Source organism: Thamnophis sirtalis, unplaced genomic scaffold (genome assembly GCF_051295495.1).
Source record: "Thamnophis sirtalis isolate CommonGarterSnake01/CBP01778 unplaced genomic scaffold, rThaSir2_p1.2 scaffold_6, whole genome shotgun sequence".
NCBI lineage: Eukaryota > Metazoa > Chordata > Lepidosauria > Squamata > Natricidae > Thamnophis > Thamnophis sirtalis.
The window spans coordinates 21,820,390-21,838,048 of NW_028261386.1; the positions used below are offsets into that span (position 1 = coordinate 21,820,390).

General features: G+C 41.1%; 1 protein-coding gene across 4 annotated transcripts; it reads left to right on the forward strand.

Moving 5' to 3' along the window:
- Positions 1 to 834: 834 nt before the first annotated feature.
- Positions 835 to 17,198, forward strand: DNAJC5G (DnaJ heat shock protein family (Hsp40) member C5 gamma). 4 transcript variants are annotated; one of them, XR_015696889.1, is made up of 7 exons: positions 835 to 910; positions 4,778 to 4,896; positions 7,781 to 7,994; positions 8,140 to 8,293; positions 10,445 to 10,528; positions 13,970 to 14,106; positions 16,420 to 17,198. XR_015696889.1 is itself a non-coding variant. In XM_087717371.1 (6 exons), the coding sequence occupies exons 2-5, from the start codon at positions 4,784 to 4,786 to the stop codon at positions 10,522 to 10,524; spliced, it is 561 nt and encodes a 186-aa protein (XP_087573497.1). In that variant the 5' UTR covers positions 835 to 910; positions 4,778 to 4,783; the 3' UTR covers positions 10,525 to 10,528; positions 13,970 to 17,198. The 4 variants fall into 4 exon arrangements, 3 of the variants coding, with proteins under 3 accessions (XP_087573497.1, XP_087573498.1, XP_087573499.1); XM_087717371.1 differs by having other exon boundaries at positions 13,970 to 17,198; XM_087717372.1 differs by lacking the exon at positions 835 to 910 and adding an exon at positions 992 to 1,304 and having other exon boundaries at positions 13,970 to 17,198.
- The last annotated feature ends 461 nt before the right edge of the window (positions 17,199 to 17,659 follow it).

The window sequence follows — 17,659 nt, forward strand, 5'->3', positions numbered from 1 at the left end:
CAGTTGTTAAATGAATCACTGCAGATGTTGAATTCAATATAGATGTGATAGCAGTGTTCCAATATTTGAGGGGTTGCCACAGAGAGGAAGGGGTCAAGCTATTTTCCAAAGCACTTGAAGGCCAGACAAAGAATAATGGATGGAAACTGATCAAGGAGAGATTCAACCTAGAAATAAAGAGGAACTTTCTGACAGTGAGAACAATCAATCCAGGGAACAGAAGAAGTTGCCTTCGGAAGTTGTGGGGGCTTCATCACTTGAGACTTTCAAGAAGAGATTGGACTGCCATTTGTCAGAAATGGTGTAGGGTCTCCTGCCTAAGAGGTGTTGGTGTTGGACTAGATGAACTATGAAGTCCCTTCCAACTCTGTTAATCTTTAATCTTAAACTTAATGCTTAAACTGTCCACCGAGGACCTCACACGTTTCCTAAGAAGTCCCTAAGGGAGAGGGAATGAGCACACCAGCGTGCCTACCGTCCCTGTCCAACTGTCCCAATTGATATGTACTCATTTTATGTGTTCATGGCCATGTTATACTTATTTATATCCATCTAGTTGTACCAATCTCTTGCGATAATGTCCATGTCTATACTAATACCTGTTACCTTGTACATGTTGACAATAATGAAATAAAATAAAAAATAAAAAATATAAATAAATAAAAATAATAAATAAATAAACAAACAAATAAATAATCAATCTGTAATCAATCTGTAATCGGACACACGAGCATCCTGCGAGCTTCTTACCGGACGTCTTCAAGGCAGGAGCTCCAGCGGAATTCCTCCCGCCGCGCAAACTCACCATTGGCACTTCTTTCATCCAAACACTTCCGCGTCTGCGCAGTAAACACCCTGGAGGCCGGGCGGCCGGCGGTCGCTTTCCGTGAGCGGAACTAACGAGCCAGCGGTAGGTGGGCTCGAGAGGGCCGGTCTGTCTGGCGGGGGTGGTGTGGGGTGGTCAAGCAGCGAGTGGCGGAGGGAGCCGTGGCTTCAGCGCTCCAGGCCTTCTCTGAATCTCCCGGAGCGAAGACCTGTTTTATTATTATTATTGTTATTATTATTATTATTCTTTTCCTTGTTCTCCGCGGGACGCGCGCCGTGCAGTTTAGGGAGTTGCAAACTCTTGATATAAATCAGTGCGGTTGACGGGCGGAAATAATAGGATTTTCTGGAGGTGTTTAGGCCCAAGAGATTAAGCGAGCGCCCTACGAAGGAAGCGGCTACTGGACTGTAGGTAAAAGGTAACATTAAGACTTTTAAAGGACGCGACTGAAGAGAGGCGGATCCAGGGCGAAAACCAGGTTTGTAGTAGGACGGGGGATTATGGTTTTCCTACCCTACGGCTGGCAAAAGCGAAAGTGGGAAAATGCTGCGTATACTGTTTCAGTTTGAAGGGAAAGTGTAATAAGAATATAATATAGTGGAACACTATCTGGGACCTTACAAGTTATTGACTTGATTTCCATCACAATCATTTGGCGCTAAAAGAAGGGATTGAACAGGTCAGATGTTGTGAAAATGAAATGGTGCCATGCAAGGAGGGAGGCGACCTGCCAGAGCATTAAAAACAGGAATCAGATGCGAAAAGTTATTGAAGCTGCAAACAACAGAAGTTTAAGATAACCAGGGTGGCGGAAGAATAGAGCCTGGTAAATTAGGGGGTTTCCAACTCTCTTTAAAGACTCTGGAACCTGTTTTGAAAAAGAAAATCCCCAGAACTCCTGATCAAGAAGCAAAGCTCCTTGGATAGAAAATTGCCTGTTTCGGTAAACTTCCCCCCCCCCCCCAAACTTTATTCTCCAGTGGGAAGGGAATGCCATGGAATGTAAGTTTGAAAAACTGTACCATAAATTATGCCTTGGAGCATAATTTAAATAGTTCTTGGCATGGAGAATGAGCCGGGAAGCAGGTTGTCCAGGAGGAACAGGCACTGAGACTTTCCAATAACAGTTTTATAGCTCATCTATTTTCAACCTATTATGAGTCAAGCCACTGCCTATTTTGCTATCAAAATATGGGAGCTCTCTATGGAGTTGGTGTAGGGGAATAGGGAACTTTGCATATTTTTATCAGTGTAATGGAAAAACCTTTTCATTACAATTTAGAAGCTAATCACAGTTTAATTATAAAGGCTGTGTAATAATAACTGATCAATTTGGGATATCCTGAACAAGCAGGTTAATCATGGGAATGTCTGATTCCTTTGGGTAGTGCCAGCAAGAAAGGAAATAAAGATTTCAGCTGCTTTGGTGCATCCCCTTTTCTTACCAAACTCAGGCTGATAACTGAATGATGGGTGTTTTATTTTATGTTAATTTGTCCCTTTAAGAAATTCAGCTATCAAACATCAGCATATTTATTAGGTAAATTTGGCGCTGTTTAGATAATTGATGATTGGTTTATGATGTGCTTATTTCTATTCTTTGTAATCTTATACAAGGAATAATGGAAGAAAATACCTTTTGAAGAGGTTGTTTGTCAGTTTTGGGTTTAAAAGAATCTATGAATATTGAGAATGTGACTGTTTTGGAAAGTGTGATATGCAGAATCCCCACTTAGTGGGAACTTGCTATTGTTCAGGTGCAACCTAGCAAATTTGTTTAAGTGATAGAAACTTAAATTTAGTCTAGTTATGGAAAGTAGATTATTTTATTTCCTGAATAGACGGGGCCTTCTCTGGGAGTAAATGTGAATTGTTTAACAGGAGGCAGGAAATGTTTTTGGCATGCAGAATGCAAAAGTAAGACTTTTGAATTGTTATTGAGGACACCTCTATTTATTTAGGCAGCTTTAGAGAAATAACATTTTGAATACTGAGTGCAGCTTTTTACATAAGTCTCCTTTGGGGATTTGTACAAGTTCTCACCAATGTGTTCTTCTGTAATGTATAGTTTTATTAAATAAAACTGTGAGATTTTTAGTAGATGGCAGTAAGGTTTACTTTATATTTACTGCTCTGGAATAAAAGAGGAGGAGAAAGGAAGAAAGCTCCATAGCTTTCCTTATGTGAAGATCTCATGCAGTATGATGATGATGATGATGATGTCCCTCAAGTAAGGTCACTCAAGTGATAGGATTGATTGTATCTGTTTGGGACACACTAAAGCCTCCAAACAGGGAATGCTTTGTCACATTGTTATTTGTGTTTTTGTTTGTGGTGGCAGGGAGCAATTTGAGTTATGCTGTGTCTTTTCTTATAGGGTTGTTAAGATAAAATAAGCTCTTGAGGTTGAAAACACAGACGGGATGGGCTTAAAGGTGTATTATTTCCTTCTTTGAGTTTTGAAACTGGAGCTGCTCTGGGAAATGAAGTCAATTGGAAAGCTTGTAACCTGCAGGTCTTGATTTTATCTCTCCACAAGCTTTTGAAACCAAGCACCAACATTTTATAACGTTGGCACAAACTTTGGTTTGAAGAAGAAAGGGTATCTTTTTCCCAGGGCCTTTCTGATCAGTTAATTAAATAGATTTCTGCCTGTGAATAAATATTTTTGTGGCTCATGAATTAAAGGAAACAAGCTGCTTTACACATACTGATTAAACAAGGCAACCAGCAAAATGTCTTGAAAGTCGTTAGGCATATATACCATAACTCTTGCTTAGGAAGTTAAATAATTGAATCTTACTTTCCTTAACTTCTGCTCAGCAAACACTCATTGTTTACTGTTCTGTAGGCTAGGAACTATTAGCAGAATTCAGTGCTGGCTAATGGCTATTGCAGAAAACTCACCCAACCTATACCTGGTGCAGGACAGGCTCATCCAATTGGCATTTCAAATGAAATGACTCAGCCTTTGGGGGATTAATCTGACTAAGACATTCAGTCTTGCAGAGCCTGTTCAGGCTGTCTTAACTTTGCTGGCCTGGAAGCACAATAGGAGGGCCTTGCTGTGTACTACTAGGGAGGCTGGGCTTAGAGGAAAATCCTGATTTAAACTAGATGAAGCTGCAACACAGTACTTGGAAAAAAGCTGAGCCACCTGCCCTGCAGGGTTAATAAACAATATCCATTTTGGCCCCAAATAATAACCATGGCCATAAAACAGATCAGCTGCTTTCGTTGACCAGATGGCCATGTCATCATTTTCTCCGTTGAGCCAGTTCAACTGAGGAAGAAAGACCAAGGCTAGAATCAAAATTGAACCTTGCCCAGTTTTGTCATCTGGTTCCACGAATAAGCAGCCTCGAAGCACCAAGAAAAGCTGAAGCCTTATTTGAGTATTAGGCAATGGATTGAAGGTTTCTGTTCTTATAGCGGAATGAAATGGGATTCAAAATGCACAGGTTCAGTGACTTAAGGCTAAGTCGTTATTCACCAAAGTGGGAGGGCAAAACATATCTTCCCTCCCGTTGGCCTGCATTGCTTTGTACAAGCAGCAGGGCAAAACCTGACATGGTTATTGCTTCATATTTTTCTTCACTTTCTGGTGAATAAGGTATCTGTTTACTTGGCAACTTCCCCATTTTTTCTCTTCATACCAAGGCAGCTTACTAAGGGCAACAGAATTAGGTTCTATTGCAATAAGCTTTCTTTTCTCATCCTTTTAGCAGACTAAGATATAATCCTCAAGCAAAGGACATGAGCAAGAGGTTTCCACAGTACAAGATGCCTTCCCTGAATATTCCCAGATCCTTGCTTCCTTGACAGTGGGGTGTAGAGCAGGGGTTATCTGCACCTCTTTGTGGCAACAGACATTCTGATGCATTTACTGTCTTTTACAATGACACCCTTTTTGTGCTATAACTCAGCCCTTTGTGTTGCTGTTTAATTTAGAACAAGATGGCGGAAGGAGGACGGCCACAGAGGAAGATGTCACGGGCTGGAGAGAGCTTATATCACATCCTGGGCTTGGAAAAGGGTGCTTCCCCAGAAGACATCAAGAAAGCATACAGGTCGGGTACCTATTCTGTCTTTCTCGGATTGGGTTTTAAATTAAAAGTAAAGGTTCCCCTCACACATATGTGCTAGTCGTTCCTGACTCTAGGGGGCGGTGCTCATCTCAGATTCAAAGCCAAAGAGCCAGCGCTGTCCAAAGACATCTTTGTGGTCATACGGCTGGCAAGACTAAACGCCGAAGGCGCACAGAACACTGCTACCTTCCCACCAAAGGTGGTCCCTATTTTTCTACTTGCATTTTTTACATGCTTTCGAACTGCTAGGTTGGCAGAAGCTGGGACAAGTAAGGGAGCTCACACTGTTATGGGTGCTAGGAATTTGAACCACTGAACTGCTGACCTTTCTGATCGACAAGCTCAGCGTCTTAGCCACTGAGTTTTGATCCTTTTGATAGTTAGAGGCAACCAAAAACTGCATATAAAACAATGAACAGATTGTCACAAACAGAGATACAGAGTGCTTTGCATTCTTCTGTGCCCAAGAAAGAAGCCAATCAGGGGAACTTTCATCATCTAACACCAGAGGTCTATGATAAATCCTTAGCAGGCTAGCACTGCTAAATTCTGTGGGTATATTTACAGAATTGACTCACATACCCTTAGCTAATATGTTGCATAGAAATTATGTTTCTGGAGTACATTACTCATTAAGATTTACACTTTAGGACACGTTGCATTATTCTACAGGCTGGACTTCTGCAGGGTAGTCTTTCATCTAGTAGTCCTGGGGTATCAGCTGTGTGATGATGCAAAATGCAGTAGCCCTGGCCCATAGAATGGCACCTTTACTCTGCAAGCTGTGTGCAGAAACAACTAGTTTTCAGCCCCATTCTTTCAGTTTCCTTCCATGCATGGAGGCGAGCTCAACTCCTTTGGCAGGCACTCTTTTAGGCAGCCTCCAGAGACGCAAGCAGCCGGAATCCATGCAGAGAATAGAGTCGGTGTGGGAAGGTAAGGAGTGCAAAGTGCCTCAACTGGGTGGCAGAGACCTGTGCGGGCTGCACGTAAGTGTTTCTTTGCTCAAGGACTGAAAATCTTACTTGGTTTTTGGAAGAAAAGTTATTCAGCTCCCAAGTGGATCTTTCCAGAGCCTTCTCGCTCCCCTGAACACCCTGCACTCCTTACCTGGGAATCTCCTTAATGAACCATGCAGTTTTTTAATGAAAAAAACAAGAACGTTGGAATTTTGGTGATTGACCAAAGCAGTCATATAGACAGTGTTGTCTATCTTAAAACTCTTTTGCTTTGCAGCTGAGATTCTGGTCCCAATTGCTATCATAAGATAAGGATTATTTGTAAAATTTTTAAAAAATAAAAATCATCCTCTAAGTCATACACATCATAGCCACAAAAAGCCTCTGAGTCCTCTTAGTAATCATATTGATCTACTAAACTGGTAGATGAATGTTTCTCAACTAGGGCATCTATGTTCAACTCCCAGAATTCCCCAGCCAACACAGCCATTGTTGAGAATTTTAGGATTGAAGACTATACATCTGGAAGTCCATTTAAATTATTATTTTTTTACTTCATTGTATTTATTCAATTTGGATAGCTGCCCATCTTACCAACTGACTCTAGGCATCAAAAAGAAATTGTATATATTACAAAAATTAAAATACATAGCAACCAAAAATAAATCACACAACATCATCATTAAATTCCACAAGAAAGCAAAAGGACCTTAAATATACCCATCCGGCCTAACAGGATTGGTTAGCTAGAAACCATTGAGGGGCAATGGTTCCTCAAATAATCTAATTCCAAAAGGTGACAACCAGCACCTGGAATTGCATCAAAAGCCACACTGCTGGCAACCAGTGCAGCTCACAGAAAATAGATGTTGAATGCACCAAATAACTTGTAGTGCTGCATTTTGCACCATTTGAAGCTTCCAAATGTTCTTCAAGAGCAGCCCCATGTTGAGGTCATTGCAGTGGTCCAGATGGAAGATCAAGTTGCTGAAGCTAAATCACCCTGTCTACTGATGGTATTTGAGGACTCTGCTGTTGCCCACGACACTTTTTTCTAAGCCATTTGACTCTAGAGCCTCTTTCTGTGACTTGTCACTGGTCTTACTAGGAGAAGTGTGAGTTTATTTGAGTTTGAGTTTATTTCATTTGTATGCCGCCCTTTTCCCTAAGGCAGTGTTTTTCAACCTTTTTTGTGCAAAGGCACACTTTTTTCATGAAAAAAATCACGAGGCACACCACCATTAGAAAATGTTAAAAAAAATTAACTCTGTGCCTATATTGACTATATATAAAGTAATTCTCCCACGGCACACCTTACACTATGTCACGGCACACTAGTGTGCCGTGGCACAGTGGTTGAAAAACACTGCCCTAAGGGGACTCAGGGTGGCTCACAACTCAAGGGAAGGGGGGATACAGACAGTTTAACAACAACACAAACAATACATAGTTAAAAAGCACAACAATCATACCATTCGAGATAGGGGCAGCGAATCTTTAGCCCCAGGCCTGTCGGAACAGCCAGGTTTTAAGGGCTATGCGGAAGGCCTGGAGGGTGGTGAGGGTACGAATCTCCACGGGGAGTTCGTTCCAGAGGGTCGGAGCAGCCACAGAGAAGGCTCTCCTCCGGGTAGTCGCCAGTCGACACTGGCCGGCAGATGGAATTCGGAGGAGGCCTAGTCTGTGGGATCTAATTGGTCTAGTGGAGGTAATTGGCAGTAGGCGGTCTCTCAAGTACCCAGGTCCAATACCATGAACAGAAGGAGAGACTATGAGCCCAGTCAATAGCTCTTATTATAGAAGGAGTTGTTGACTTTCCTGAGCTTTGATGGCTCATAATCTGTTAACACTGTGGAGGATGTTTGCTGATGTAGTTTAAATATATATTCCCACACCTTTCTCCCCAGGAAACTGGCTTTGAAATATCACCCAGATAAGAATCCTGATAATCCAGAAGCAGCAGAGAAGTTCAAGGAGATCAATAATGCCAATGCAATTCTCAGTGATGAGAACAAACGGCCTCTCTATGATGAATATGGCTCCATGGGACTCTACGTGTCTGAGCAGTTTGGGGAAGAAAGTGTAAAGTATTACTTCCTCATGTCCAAGTGTTGGTTCAAGGTAGGTGGCTCATAGAAGAGGAACAGACAGCCCCTCCCTTTCTCCAGCTATTTTTCTTTCTGCCAGCTATTGCTCTGGCAATGAGTGTCTGTAACTGACTACTCTTAAGAGGAGGCTAATTTTGTCTTTTGCGTCCCTTCTCCAGACATTGTTAGGGTGCTGTGGCCTCTTAACATGCTGTTGCTGCTGCTGCTGCTGCTGTTTCTGTTGTGGGAAATGCCGCCCACCTGAAGATGATGAGTCCTACAAGTATGTCAATCCTGAAGACCTGGAGGCTCAGATCCGTGCAGAAGACAATGGTGAGATTGTTAGGGCAAACACTGAGATGAGAATGGAGTTCAGTTTCATGCACTTGCTGACCCCCAGATCCACAGGAAATGTTAGTGGAGTTTTTGGCATATGCATCTCTTTCTAGGGCAGTGGTTCTCAATCTTTCCAATGCCACGACCCTTTTAATACAGTTCCTCATGTTGTGGTGACCCCCAACCATAAAATTGGTGTCTCGGTTCCTAAGACCATCGAAAATATGTGTTTTCTGATGGTCTTAGGCGACCCCTGTGAAAGGGTCGTTCGACCCCCAAAGGGGTCCCGACCCACAGGTTGAGAACCACTGTTCTAGGGTATGTCAGATGCAGCCAGTATGACTCTTCACATGCACAGAGCATGTTCACATGAACTCTGCCCTTTTGTCCCCTCATTTCCTGTCCTCCAGGGACCTTCTGCAAGCACTGACTTCTTGCTAGCTTTCGATCTCCAGGAGATCAAGTAATTAGCTGGGCAGAAAATATTTAACTTCTGCAACTAATGACAGGAAGAAATCAATAATCTTTTTCTGTTGTTTTTCTGCTGGTTTCCTGATTTAATAGGAAAATGGGAAATATTCCATACAGACTATGCTTTGAATGACTGAAAATGGCATACAATGCTGACCCAAACTTGGTCAGCACTATTTTTCAGTGATTTGAACAGGAAACACACAAAAAGTATCTGCATTAAGACAGAAGTATAACGAATGCAGTGTAAACCCTCATGTGGTTTGCTCATACTTTTCACATTTCCTCAGAATGTGTTGATAAAAATTATTTTTTACTTAAAGAAATCTGGGGGCTTCCTGGAGAGGGGGGGGGTTAAAATCTGTACACCAGTACAAAAGTCTGGCTACTGACATTGTGGGTTTATCATCCCTGAAGATTTTTAAGAAGCTGGATAATCATCTCTCAAATATAGCTTAATTGGTTTTCCTACACATGGCACAGGGTTGGACTAGATGATCTATGTGTCTCTTTCAAATCCTCAACTGTGTGATTCAATGATTTTTGGAATTTGAAGAATGTAAGAGAGCTAAAAAGCAGAAATGTGTAGCATTTCACCCTTTAAGAAATGCAAAGAATTTAGGGTTATGGCTGTACCTGTAGCTGGTAATACTCACCATGCTATGCAAAGTTTCAGCATAGTCCTTGAGCCAATGGAAGTTGTACACACTAACCTTAAAGACAAGCCTAAAACTATTTTTTTTAAAAAAAAAAAAAAAACCAAAAGCCTGAGGCTGGCAGGCCTGGGGTTGATGAGTTCCCCTCCCCTCTCGACTTGTATGGCCGTATGACTCTTGTGTATTTTAATTATATGTATTGTGTTTGTATCCCCTTTCCCCTTTTGAGTTGTTCGCCGCCCTGAGTCCCTCCCGGAGAAGGGCGGCATACAAATAAATCTGAAATCTGAGGATCATCACAAAAATTATAATAAAATCCCAGGGTTTCTTATGTGTGATTTTATTGTATCCATTGCTTTAATCAACTTGAAATGGTGCAATATGGACAACACTGAACCAAATTCTCTCTGGGTATAGTAGATGTGCTGATGCCCTCTATATGTGGGTCAAAATACCATCACCAAATTATGATTGCTGCGCCAAAAAACAGTCTATCCAACATAGTGACAGAATGCCAATATAAAGCCTATAATGGAGACTTTGCTGATTTTCTGGCTGCCAACAAATGAAGCAAAAAATTCTATCTGTAGTCTAGACCAGTGGTCTCCAACCTTGGCAACTTTAAGACCTGTGGACTTCAACTCCCAGAGTTCCTCAGCCAGCAAAGCTGGCTGAGGAACTCTGGGAGTTGAAGTCCACAGGTCTTAAAGTTGCCAAGGTTGGAGACCACTGGTCTAGACATATAGTTATCATATTTTAGATTTTATGTTTCATATTTTTATCTCTTGTGGGTTTTTTGTATCAAAATGTAATGTAGATGTTCCATACAATAAATAATAACCTGAAAGCCCCCCCCCCCATTCAGACTCTCTCCCCTCCCCCATAAGGTAGCCAATCTCAGGCCTAGGGCATAATAATTACTGTTAAGGGAGTGTTGAGAGTTGTCTTTTCCTCCTGTTCCTCTGCTTCAAACTCATGAAGCTGCTGTTAATGGGTGTGTCATACTGTGTATCTTCCCTAGGTGGCGATGCTATCCGAATGCAGCCAACAGCAAATACAACATTGCACACTACAGATGAGAATCAGCCCCGGAAACCATGACCTTGTAAGCAGGGCACGATCGTTGATGTGTGGTGGGAAAGTCATGGGGAGACTTTGGGCAGCTGGTGGTGTTTACATTCAGAAGGCTCTAAAACAGGGGTATCAAATTCACATCGTCATGGCGGCATCATGTGATGTATTGGGACTTTTCCCCCCATTCCCTAAACTGGGCGTGGGTGTGGCCAGCGTGTGATGCATTCAGTCCACGTACTGGGAGTTTGACAGCCCTGGTTTAAAAGAAGCTTTATGCTACTGGAGTTTGTGGTCCTTTTCCTTACCACCTTATGTTACTGCATAGCAGCCCCTTCAATGGATCCCCCTTTGTTTTCTGAAATGTATTACACCCTTGGCTACATCTAGGATCTTTCTGCATCAGGGGTGAGCTTTTTCCAGAACGTCACTGGTCTGTGGAAGAGCTGGTGGGTTAAAATCTGCTGTGGAATGGAATTCTGCTTTCTGTACTACAGGTGAAACTCGAAAAATTAGAATATCGTGCAAAAGTTCACTTATTTCAGTAATGTAACTTAAAAGGTGAAACTAATATATGAGATAGACTCATATACATGCAAAGCAAGATAGTTCAAGTCGTGATTTGTCATAATTGTGATGATTATGGCTTACAGCTCATGAAAACCCCAAATCCACAATCTCAGAAAATTAGAATATTGTGAAAAGGTGCAATATTCTAGGCTCAAAGTGTCCCACTCTAATCAGCTAATTAAGTCATAACCCCTGCAAAGGGTTCCTGAGCCTTTAAATGGCCTCTCAGTCTGGTTCAGTAGGAATCACAATCATGGGAAAGACTGCTGACCTGACAGTTGTGCAGAAAACCATCATTGACACCCTCCATAAGGAGGGAAAGCCTCAAAAGGTAATTGCAAAAGAAGTTGGATGTTCCCAAAGTGCTGTATCAAAGCACATTAATAGAAAGTTATGTGGAAGGGAAAAGTGTGGAAGAAAAAGGTGCACAAGCAGCAGGAATGACCGCAGCCTGGAGAGGATTGTCAGGAAAAGGCCATTCAAAAGTGTTGGGGACTTTCACAAGGAGTGGACTGAGGCTGGAATCAGTGCATCAAGAGCCACCACACAAAGACAGATCCTGGACATGGGCTTCAAATGTCGTATTCCTCTTGTCAAGCCGCTTTTGAACAACAACAACATCAGAAGCGTCTTACCTGGGCTAAAGAAAAACAGACCTGGTCTGTTGCTCAGTGGTCCAAAGTCCTCTTTTCTGATGAGAGCAACTTTTGCATCTCATTTGGAAACCAAGGACCCAGAGTATGGAGGAAGAATGGAGAGGCATACACTGCAAGATGCTTGAATTCCAGTGTGAAGTTTCCACAGTCTGTATTGATTTGGGGAACCATGTCATCTGCTGGTGTTGGTCCACTGTGCTTCATTAAGTCCAGGGTCAACACAGCCATCCACCAGGAGACTTTGGAGCACTTCATGCTTCCTTCAGCAAATGAGCTTTATGGGAATGCTGACTTCAATTTCCAGCAGGACTTGGCACCTGCCCACACTGCCAAAAGCACCAAAACATGGTTCAATGACTCTGGGATTACTGTGCTTGATTGGCCAGCAAACTCGCCTGACCTGAATCCCATAGAGAATCTATGGCGCATTGCCAAGAGAAAGATGAGAGACATGAGACCGAACAATACAGAAGAGCTGAAGGGCGCTATTGAAGCACCCTGGTCTTCCATAACATCTCAGCAGCGCCACAGACTGATAGCTTCCATGCCACACCGCATTGAGATAGTAATTGCTGCAAAAGGGGCCCAAACCAAGTCTTGAGTACATATTCATGCTTCTACTTTTCAGAGGTCCGATATTGTTCTATGTATAATCCTTGTTTTATTGATTGCATGTAATATTCTAATTTTCTGAGATTGTGGATTTGGGGTATTCTTGAGCTGTAAGCCATAATCATCACAATTATGACAAATCACGGCTTGAACTATCTTGCTTTGCATGTAATGAGTCTATCTCATATATTAGTTTAAGTTGCATTACTGAAATAAATGAACTTTTGCACGATATTCTAATTTTTCGAGTTTCACCTGTAATACAGGTAGTCCTCAACTTAGGGCCACAACTGAACCCAATATTTCTGTTGCTCAATGAGACGTTTGCTAAGTGAGATTTGCCCCATTTTATTACCTTTCTTGCCCCAGTTGTTAGGTGAATCATTGCAGTTAAGTTAGTAACACAGTTGTTAAGTGAATCTGGCTTCCGCGCTGACATTGCTTGTCAGAAGGTTGCAAAATCACATGACCCCAGGACACTGCAAGGGTCATAAATGTGAGTCAAGTTCCAAGAATCTGAATTTTGATCACGTTAACCAATGGGGATGCTGCAATAGTTATGAAAAGTGATTGTGTCACTTTTTTCAGTGCCGTTTTAACTTTGAATGGTTGCTAAATGAACTATTGTATGTCGAGGACTACCTGTACTATAAATGAGGATACACACTCAGAAACTTACTATTGTAACGATTGGGCTTGTTGAATGTTCAGAGAACAAATCCCTTGCCAATCAAAGGCCATGTGGATAGTTTGAGTTGGCTAGTTGCTGCCTAGTTCACAAAGGAATAGTTACATGCCTGAAATTGAATCTGCATGATTGATGCAGCTGACTTCACGTGGAGATGGGCAAAGTAGAAGATGAGGGAGCCATGGCCAAGAATACCTGTAGCCAATGCAGTCATTCCACATTAGTAGCAATATTGATATTCGCTTAGATGGAAATGCTACTCTAGACAAGCGTCTAATGTCAGGGTTGCAAGTAACACCCCTAACGAAAGAAGACTCTGAGGCCTGAGTTTCCTCAAAGTTCCATTTTATTAGAGATGTCATATTGGCACATCTGGGAAAACCGGAATCTAAAAGCTTCCAGGTTTTCCCCACCCAAAAGAAAGTTCAGGTCCGTGCCCCGCACCCACATGTCCATCACATGGTCCAATCAGGCATCGTCCCAACTGGATATGCCTCCCAGTCACACCACTCCAGGTGCAGGGTAAGATGTCCTTGACACTCTCAGAAAGGAATGTTATTTAGACTATATATCTCCCATACTCCATATAATTCCCCCCTCAGAAAATGTGGCAGGCCTGAAGGGCCAGTGTAAAAGATGGCTTCCAGGCCTGACATCTAAGGCTAAGGCCACCCTGAACAATTGTTTTATTTTATGTGTCGATAGTTGGCTTTGTCTCCCTCTCAGTCTCTTCTATTTTGGTGACTGATTCACTGGTTAGTGCTGGGAGAGATTACTCAGAAGAAGAAGAGGCATCCTTTTCTCCAGATCATGAATGCTGTGCACAGACCAACAGCAGACATTTCTTAAGCCCAGTACAAACATCTGTTCATTCTAGTAGGCAAACTCGCTTTAGAGCTTTCTATCTTGCTCCTCCTTTTCTAACCTCACTTTCTCTTCCCTCCATCAGAGTTCGGTTTCCAGTCACAGCACAGTTCCTATTCCAGCAACCATTCCAGAGACATTCTGCCCAGTCCTGAATTACCAATCATTTGGACTCTGGACAAAGAGCTCCCTCTCCAGTTGTGATGCTGTGCAGTGATTTTGGTGAGGGTGCCTGAATGCCTGCTTCAGAGTCATAAATCTTCTCAGGGAACATGGCCACAGGCATACTCAGACCTTGCAAAGGGGCTGGCTTGAAAGAAAGAGAGACACTTTAGCTCCGCCTCTTTGGGCCCAAGGAACAGCTTCCCCTTCTCCAGCAGCAGAACGGTTCTTTGTTTAGCCTGTATTATTCCCCCAGCACTGAAGGAAAAGAAAAATGGATGAATGTTGCCAGCTCAGCAGTCTTTATTCCCAGTCATTCTTTCTCCTTCCAATCTTGGTATTTTATGTTTTTTAAGCCAGCCATATTGTGCCCTTGTCAAAGCCTAACTCATGATGGAGGAGGGGATATTGGGCTCCCTGCCTCCCAGTGCCAGGGAGGCAAACTGCCCTGCCAGGGCTGTCCCCTGGCAACTGGGACTGCCCTTTCTGACCATGCTTTGGTGCCAAGCTGCATTTCAGGGTGTAGTGTGAAGTATGGTGGGATTTGGAGTGCCTGCCTGGTAAGTTGGTGTTGCCCATCATCTCCCACGATGAACTGCTGCTCCAGGGAGCTTTAGTTGCTGTGTAGCATCCTGCCTCTTAAACTGCCCCGAATCCTTTTCTGTGGGGCAGTACTGGGCAAGGGCATTTTTCACACTGTGATTAAAAAAGAAATTGTTAGGATTTTATCAGCACAATTAAATATTTCTGAAGGAAAGAGCTGGTTTTTTTGTTCATGTTTCCTTAGGATGTATTCATTCATACATTCCTGGGAATATTGGGGTAGGTCTTACGTATTTTGCATTCAATCTCTGCTTGGTCTTTCAAGGATATCCTAGTTTTCCCCGTATGCTGAAATTTTTAGTAGAACAAGGCAAGTAACAAATTACTACTTTTAATATATTTGTGGGCTGGATTATGCTATTTAAGGATCAATAGCTGGCCTTGCAACCGTACCAACGATGAGTATTTAATTTGCACATTAACCTAGATGGGAATGTGTGAAGTACATTGAGTTTTCTGTTAGATCTATCCTATTCAACGTTTTTATAAATAAATAGGCCCTAGAGAGGAATAAACATTGTGGGCTACCTTGGAAATCAGAATCAATATTTAAACCCCATTTAAATATTGATATTTAAATGATCAAGAGCGCTAAATCAAATTTACAAGATATACATAGATATTGATCAAAACATATATAACTGATGGAAATGATCATAAGTTATAAGATAAGCAAGTGATACTATAGAAATTTACTTTTTTAAATATTTTGTCATTAGACAGCACAGGTTGTGAGAGCCCTTTCTCTCTCGCACACATTGGGGTGGAATAAGGTGCCAGCAACATATAAATAATGTCAGCGGCAACCGTCGTATGTAAAGGTCCAGGCTTCTGAGGAGAGGTTTGATTTCTACTCTTCCATGTCTGACTGTTTTGCTGCAATCATATTTTATTCTTAAATGCTTCAAGATCTTTTAAAAAGACTGTTACATAGGAAATAAAGCTAATTTGTTCCTTTGCCTCAGAGCAGTGTTTCTCAACTTTGGCAACTTTTAAGATGTGTGAACTTCAGCTCCCAGAATTCCACACTTTAAAAAATAGCCAAGTTGAGAAATCCTTCTCCAAAGAATGTATCTTAATCATATGAATTTTTTGACAATAGAATAGAAGCAGGAGCTGAATAATTGTCAAGAGGAGTATAACAAATGGGTATCTGTATATCAACAGGAACTTGAATTTTTGAAATTGTGTTTTTATAATTTAATTACAAATGTGCCCTATTCTAGAACTTAACATGCTTGACCCAATCTTGCCTAAAAACTGCATAGTCTCTTCAGTCTAAATGGTATTATATGGCTTACGAATGGTGACTTTGGTACCAATTTGACTACATCTCCTTCCGTCTTTAGCAGAAAAATAAGTATTAGGAAGTGACTATTCTCTACAGTTGGGAAAATAATAAATGGGTCAGGAAGACATAATCATACATATTTTTGCTTTGAGAATCAGATCTAGGTCCAAAAAAATGTTTCCTTTTATATATTGTTTTATTAAAGATCTTTTAAAGAATAAACAAACCTAACATAAGCTAATATAAAGAAAGAAAAAGGAATCAAAGAGAAGTGCAAGAAAGAAACATAGAAAAAATATAAAGCAAATGCTTAGAGAGGGCTGTAAAGCACTGTGTAGCAGTATATAAGTCTAAGGGCTATGACTATTGCTATAACTTTACCTCTATAGTTACAACATACCTCTCTTCTTTCTAATCCCTTCTGTTTAATCATCAAAACCATAAATAATGTCCATTTTTTTCTATTTCATACAAAAAAGTCTGCAAGGGATTTCCCATTAGCAATAATTGTAGATATTTCTTTTCCCTAACCAAAGAAGTGAACTTAGTCAGTTATATCATTTTTACCAACCATTCTTCCATTGGGGATAATGCCGAATCCTTCCATCTTTATGCATACAATAATGCTGCATATAAAAAAAATCAATTTCTTTTCCAACCCTTTGTCCATCAGTCCCAAAATAAAAAAAAAGCTGGTTTCAACCGTACATTAATCTTTTAAGATTATCTTAATCGGTGTATGTATTTTAATGCAAAAATTTCTAGCTTTTTCTTGCATATCCCAAGCATACCCCAGGCTCTGTCCATTGCACCAATGTCCTGCGGTGTTTAATAGTGATTATTGGTGATTTGTTTTCTGCTATCTTGGACATCAGTGATAAAATCTTCTGTTTTTGTTGTAAGCTGAAAGTCCACCCACATCTTTTCTAAGAAGCCTTTCCAAGTATTCTAATCCCATACAGTATGTAGCATTTCAGTGGGATGGATTCAGTCAATGGGTGAGTGCTTTTCCTGCAGAAGCTACCGAATTCATCTTTTGGCATTTCATTTAAAAGGATAATAAGTAGCAGGTCTGGAAAACCGAAATCCTGGAGAAATATGATCCATCTGAAGAGGCAAGAATGGATGGAAATGATGTGTTTCAACCTGAGGCAATTAACAAATGTTTGTATAGGTATTAATGTTTTGTTTTTTTTAAATATTATATGCGGAAAGAAGAAAGAACCTATACAAAAATAAAATTGTCCTATATACTGAACCTAATTACTCAAATGTTTATTCCATCCATCCACCAGGCTTTACAATTGAAGTCAGCTTACATTTAAGCCAGTTAGTAATAAAAACTTTGGGAAATATAATTAGTAATATATAGCCTGAATTTCTACATAGTTTCCCAGTAAAATGTTTATTCAGATAAAGAGGCTTAAAATGATTGTGTAATTAGCAGAGAATACTTTCCTCCCAAACTACACACTGTCCATTTTAATGAGTAAGAGTACACAATATTGATTTCTGTTTCTTTATACTAAAGATCCCAATTATTTTTAAGCAGCCTTATTGCTCCAACCCCAGTTGGAAACCATCCAAATCTGGATTGCGACTGCTGGAAATCCTGTTTGGAAGGTTCCAGGATCTGCAAGGCTGGTTTAGATATTTATGTTGTTAAGACTGGTTAGTGTGATTCAAAGCAATGGTTTTTTAAGTATCCTTGGCTAATGG

Coding starts and splice junctions, on each gene's coding strand:
- DNAJC5G (XM_087717371.1), top strand. CDS start 4,784: ATGGCGGAAGGAGGACGGCCACAGAGGAAGATGTCACGGGCTGGAGAG. Junction 4,897..7,780: donor GACATCAAGAAAGCATACAG/GTCGGGTACCTA, acceptor CTTTCTCCCCAG/GAAACTGGCTTTGAAATATC. Junction 8,294..10,444: donor GATCCGTGCAGAAGACAATG/GTGAGATTGTTA, acceptor TATCTTCCCTAG/GTGGCGATGCTATCCGAATG.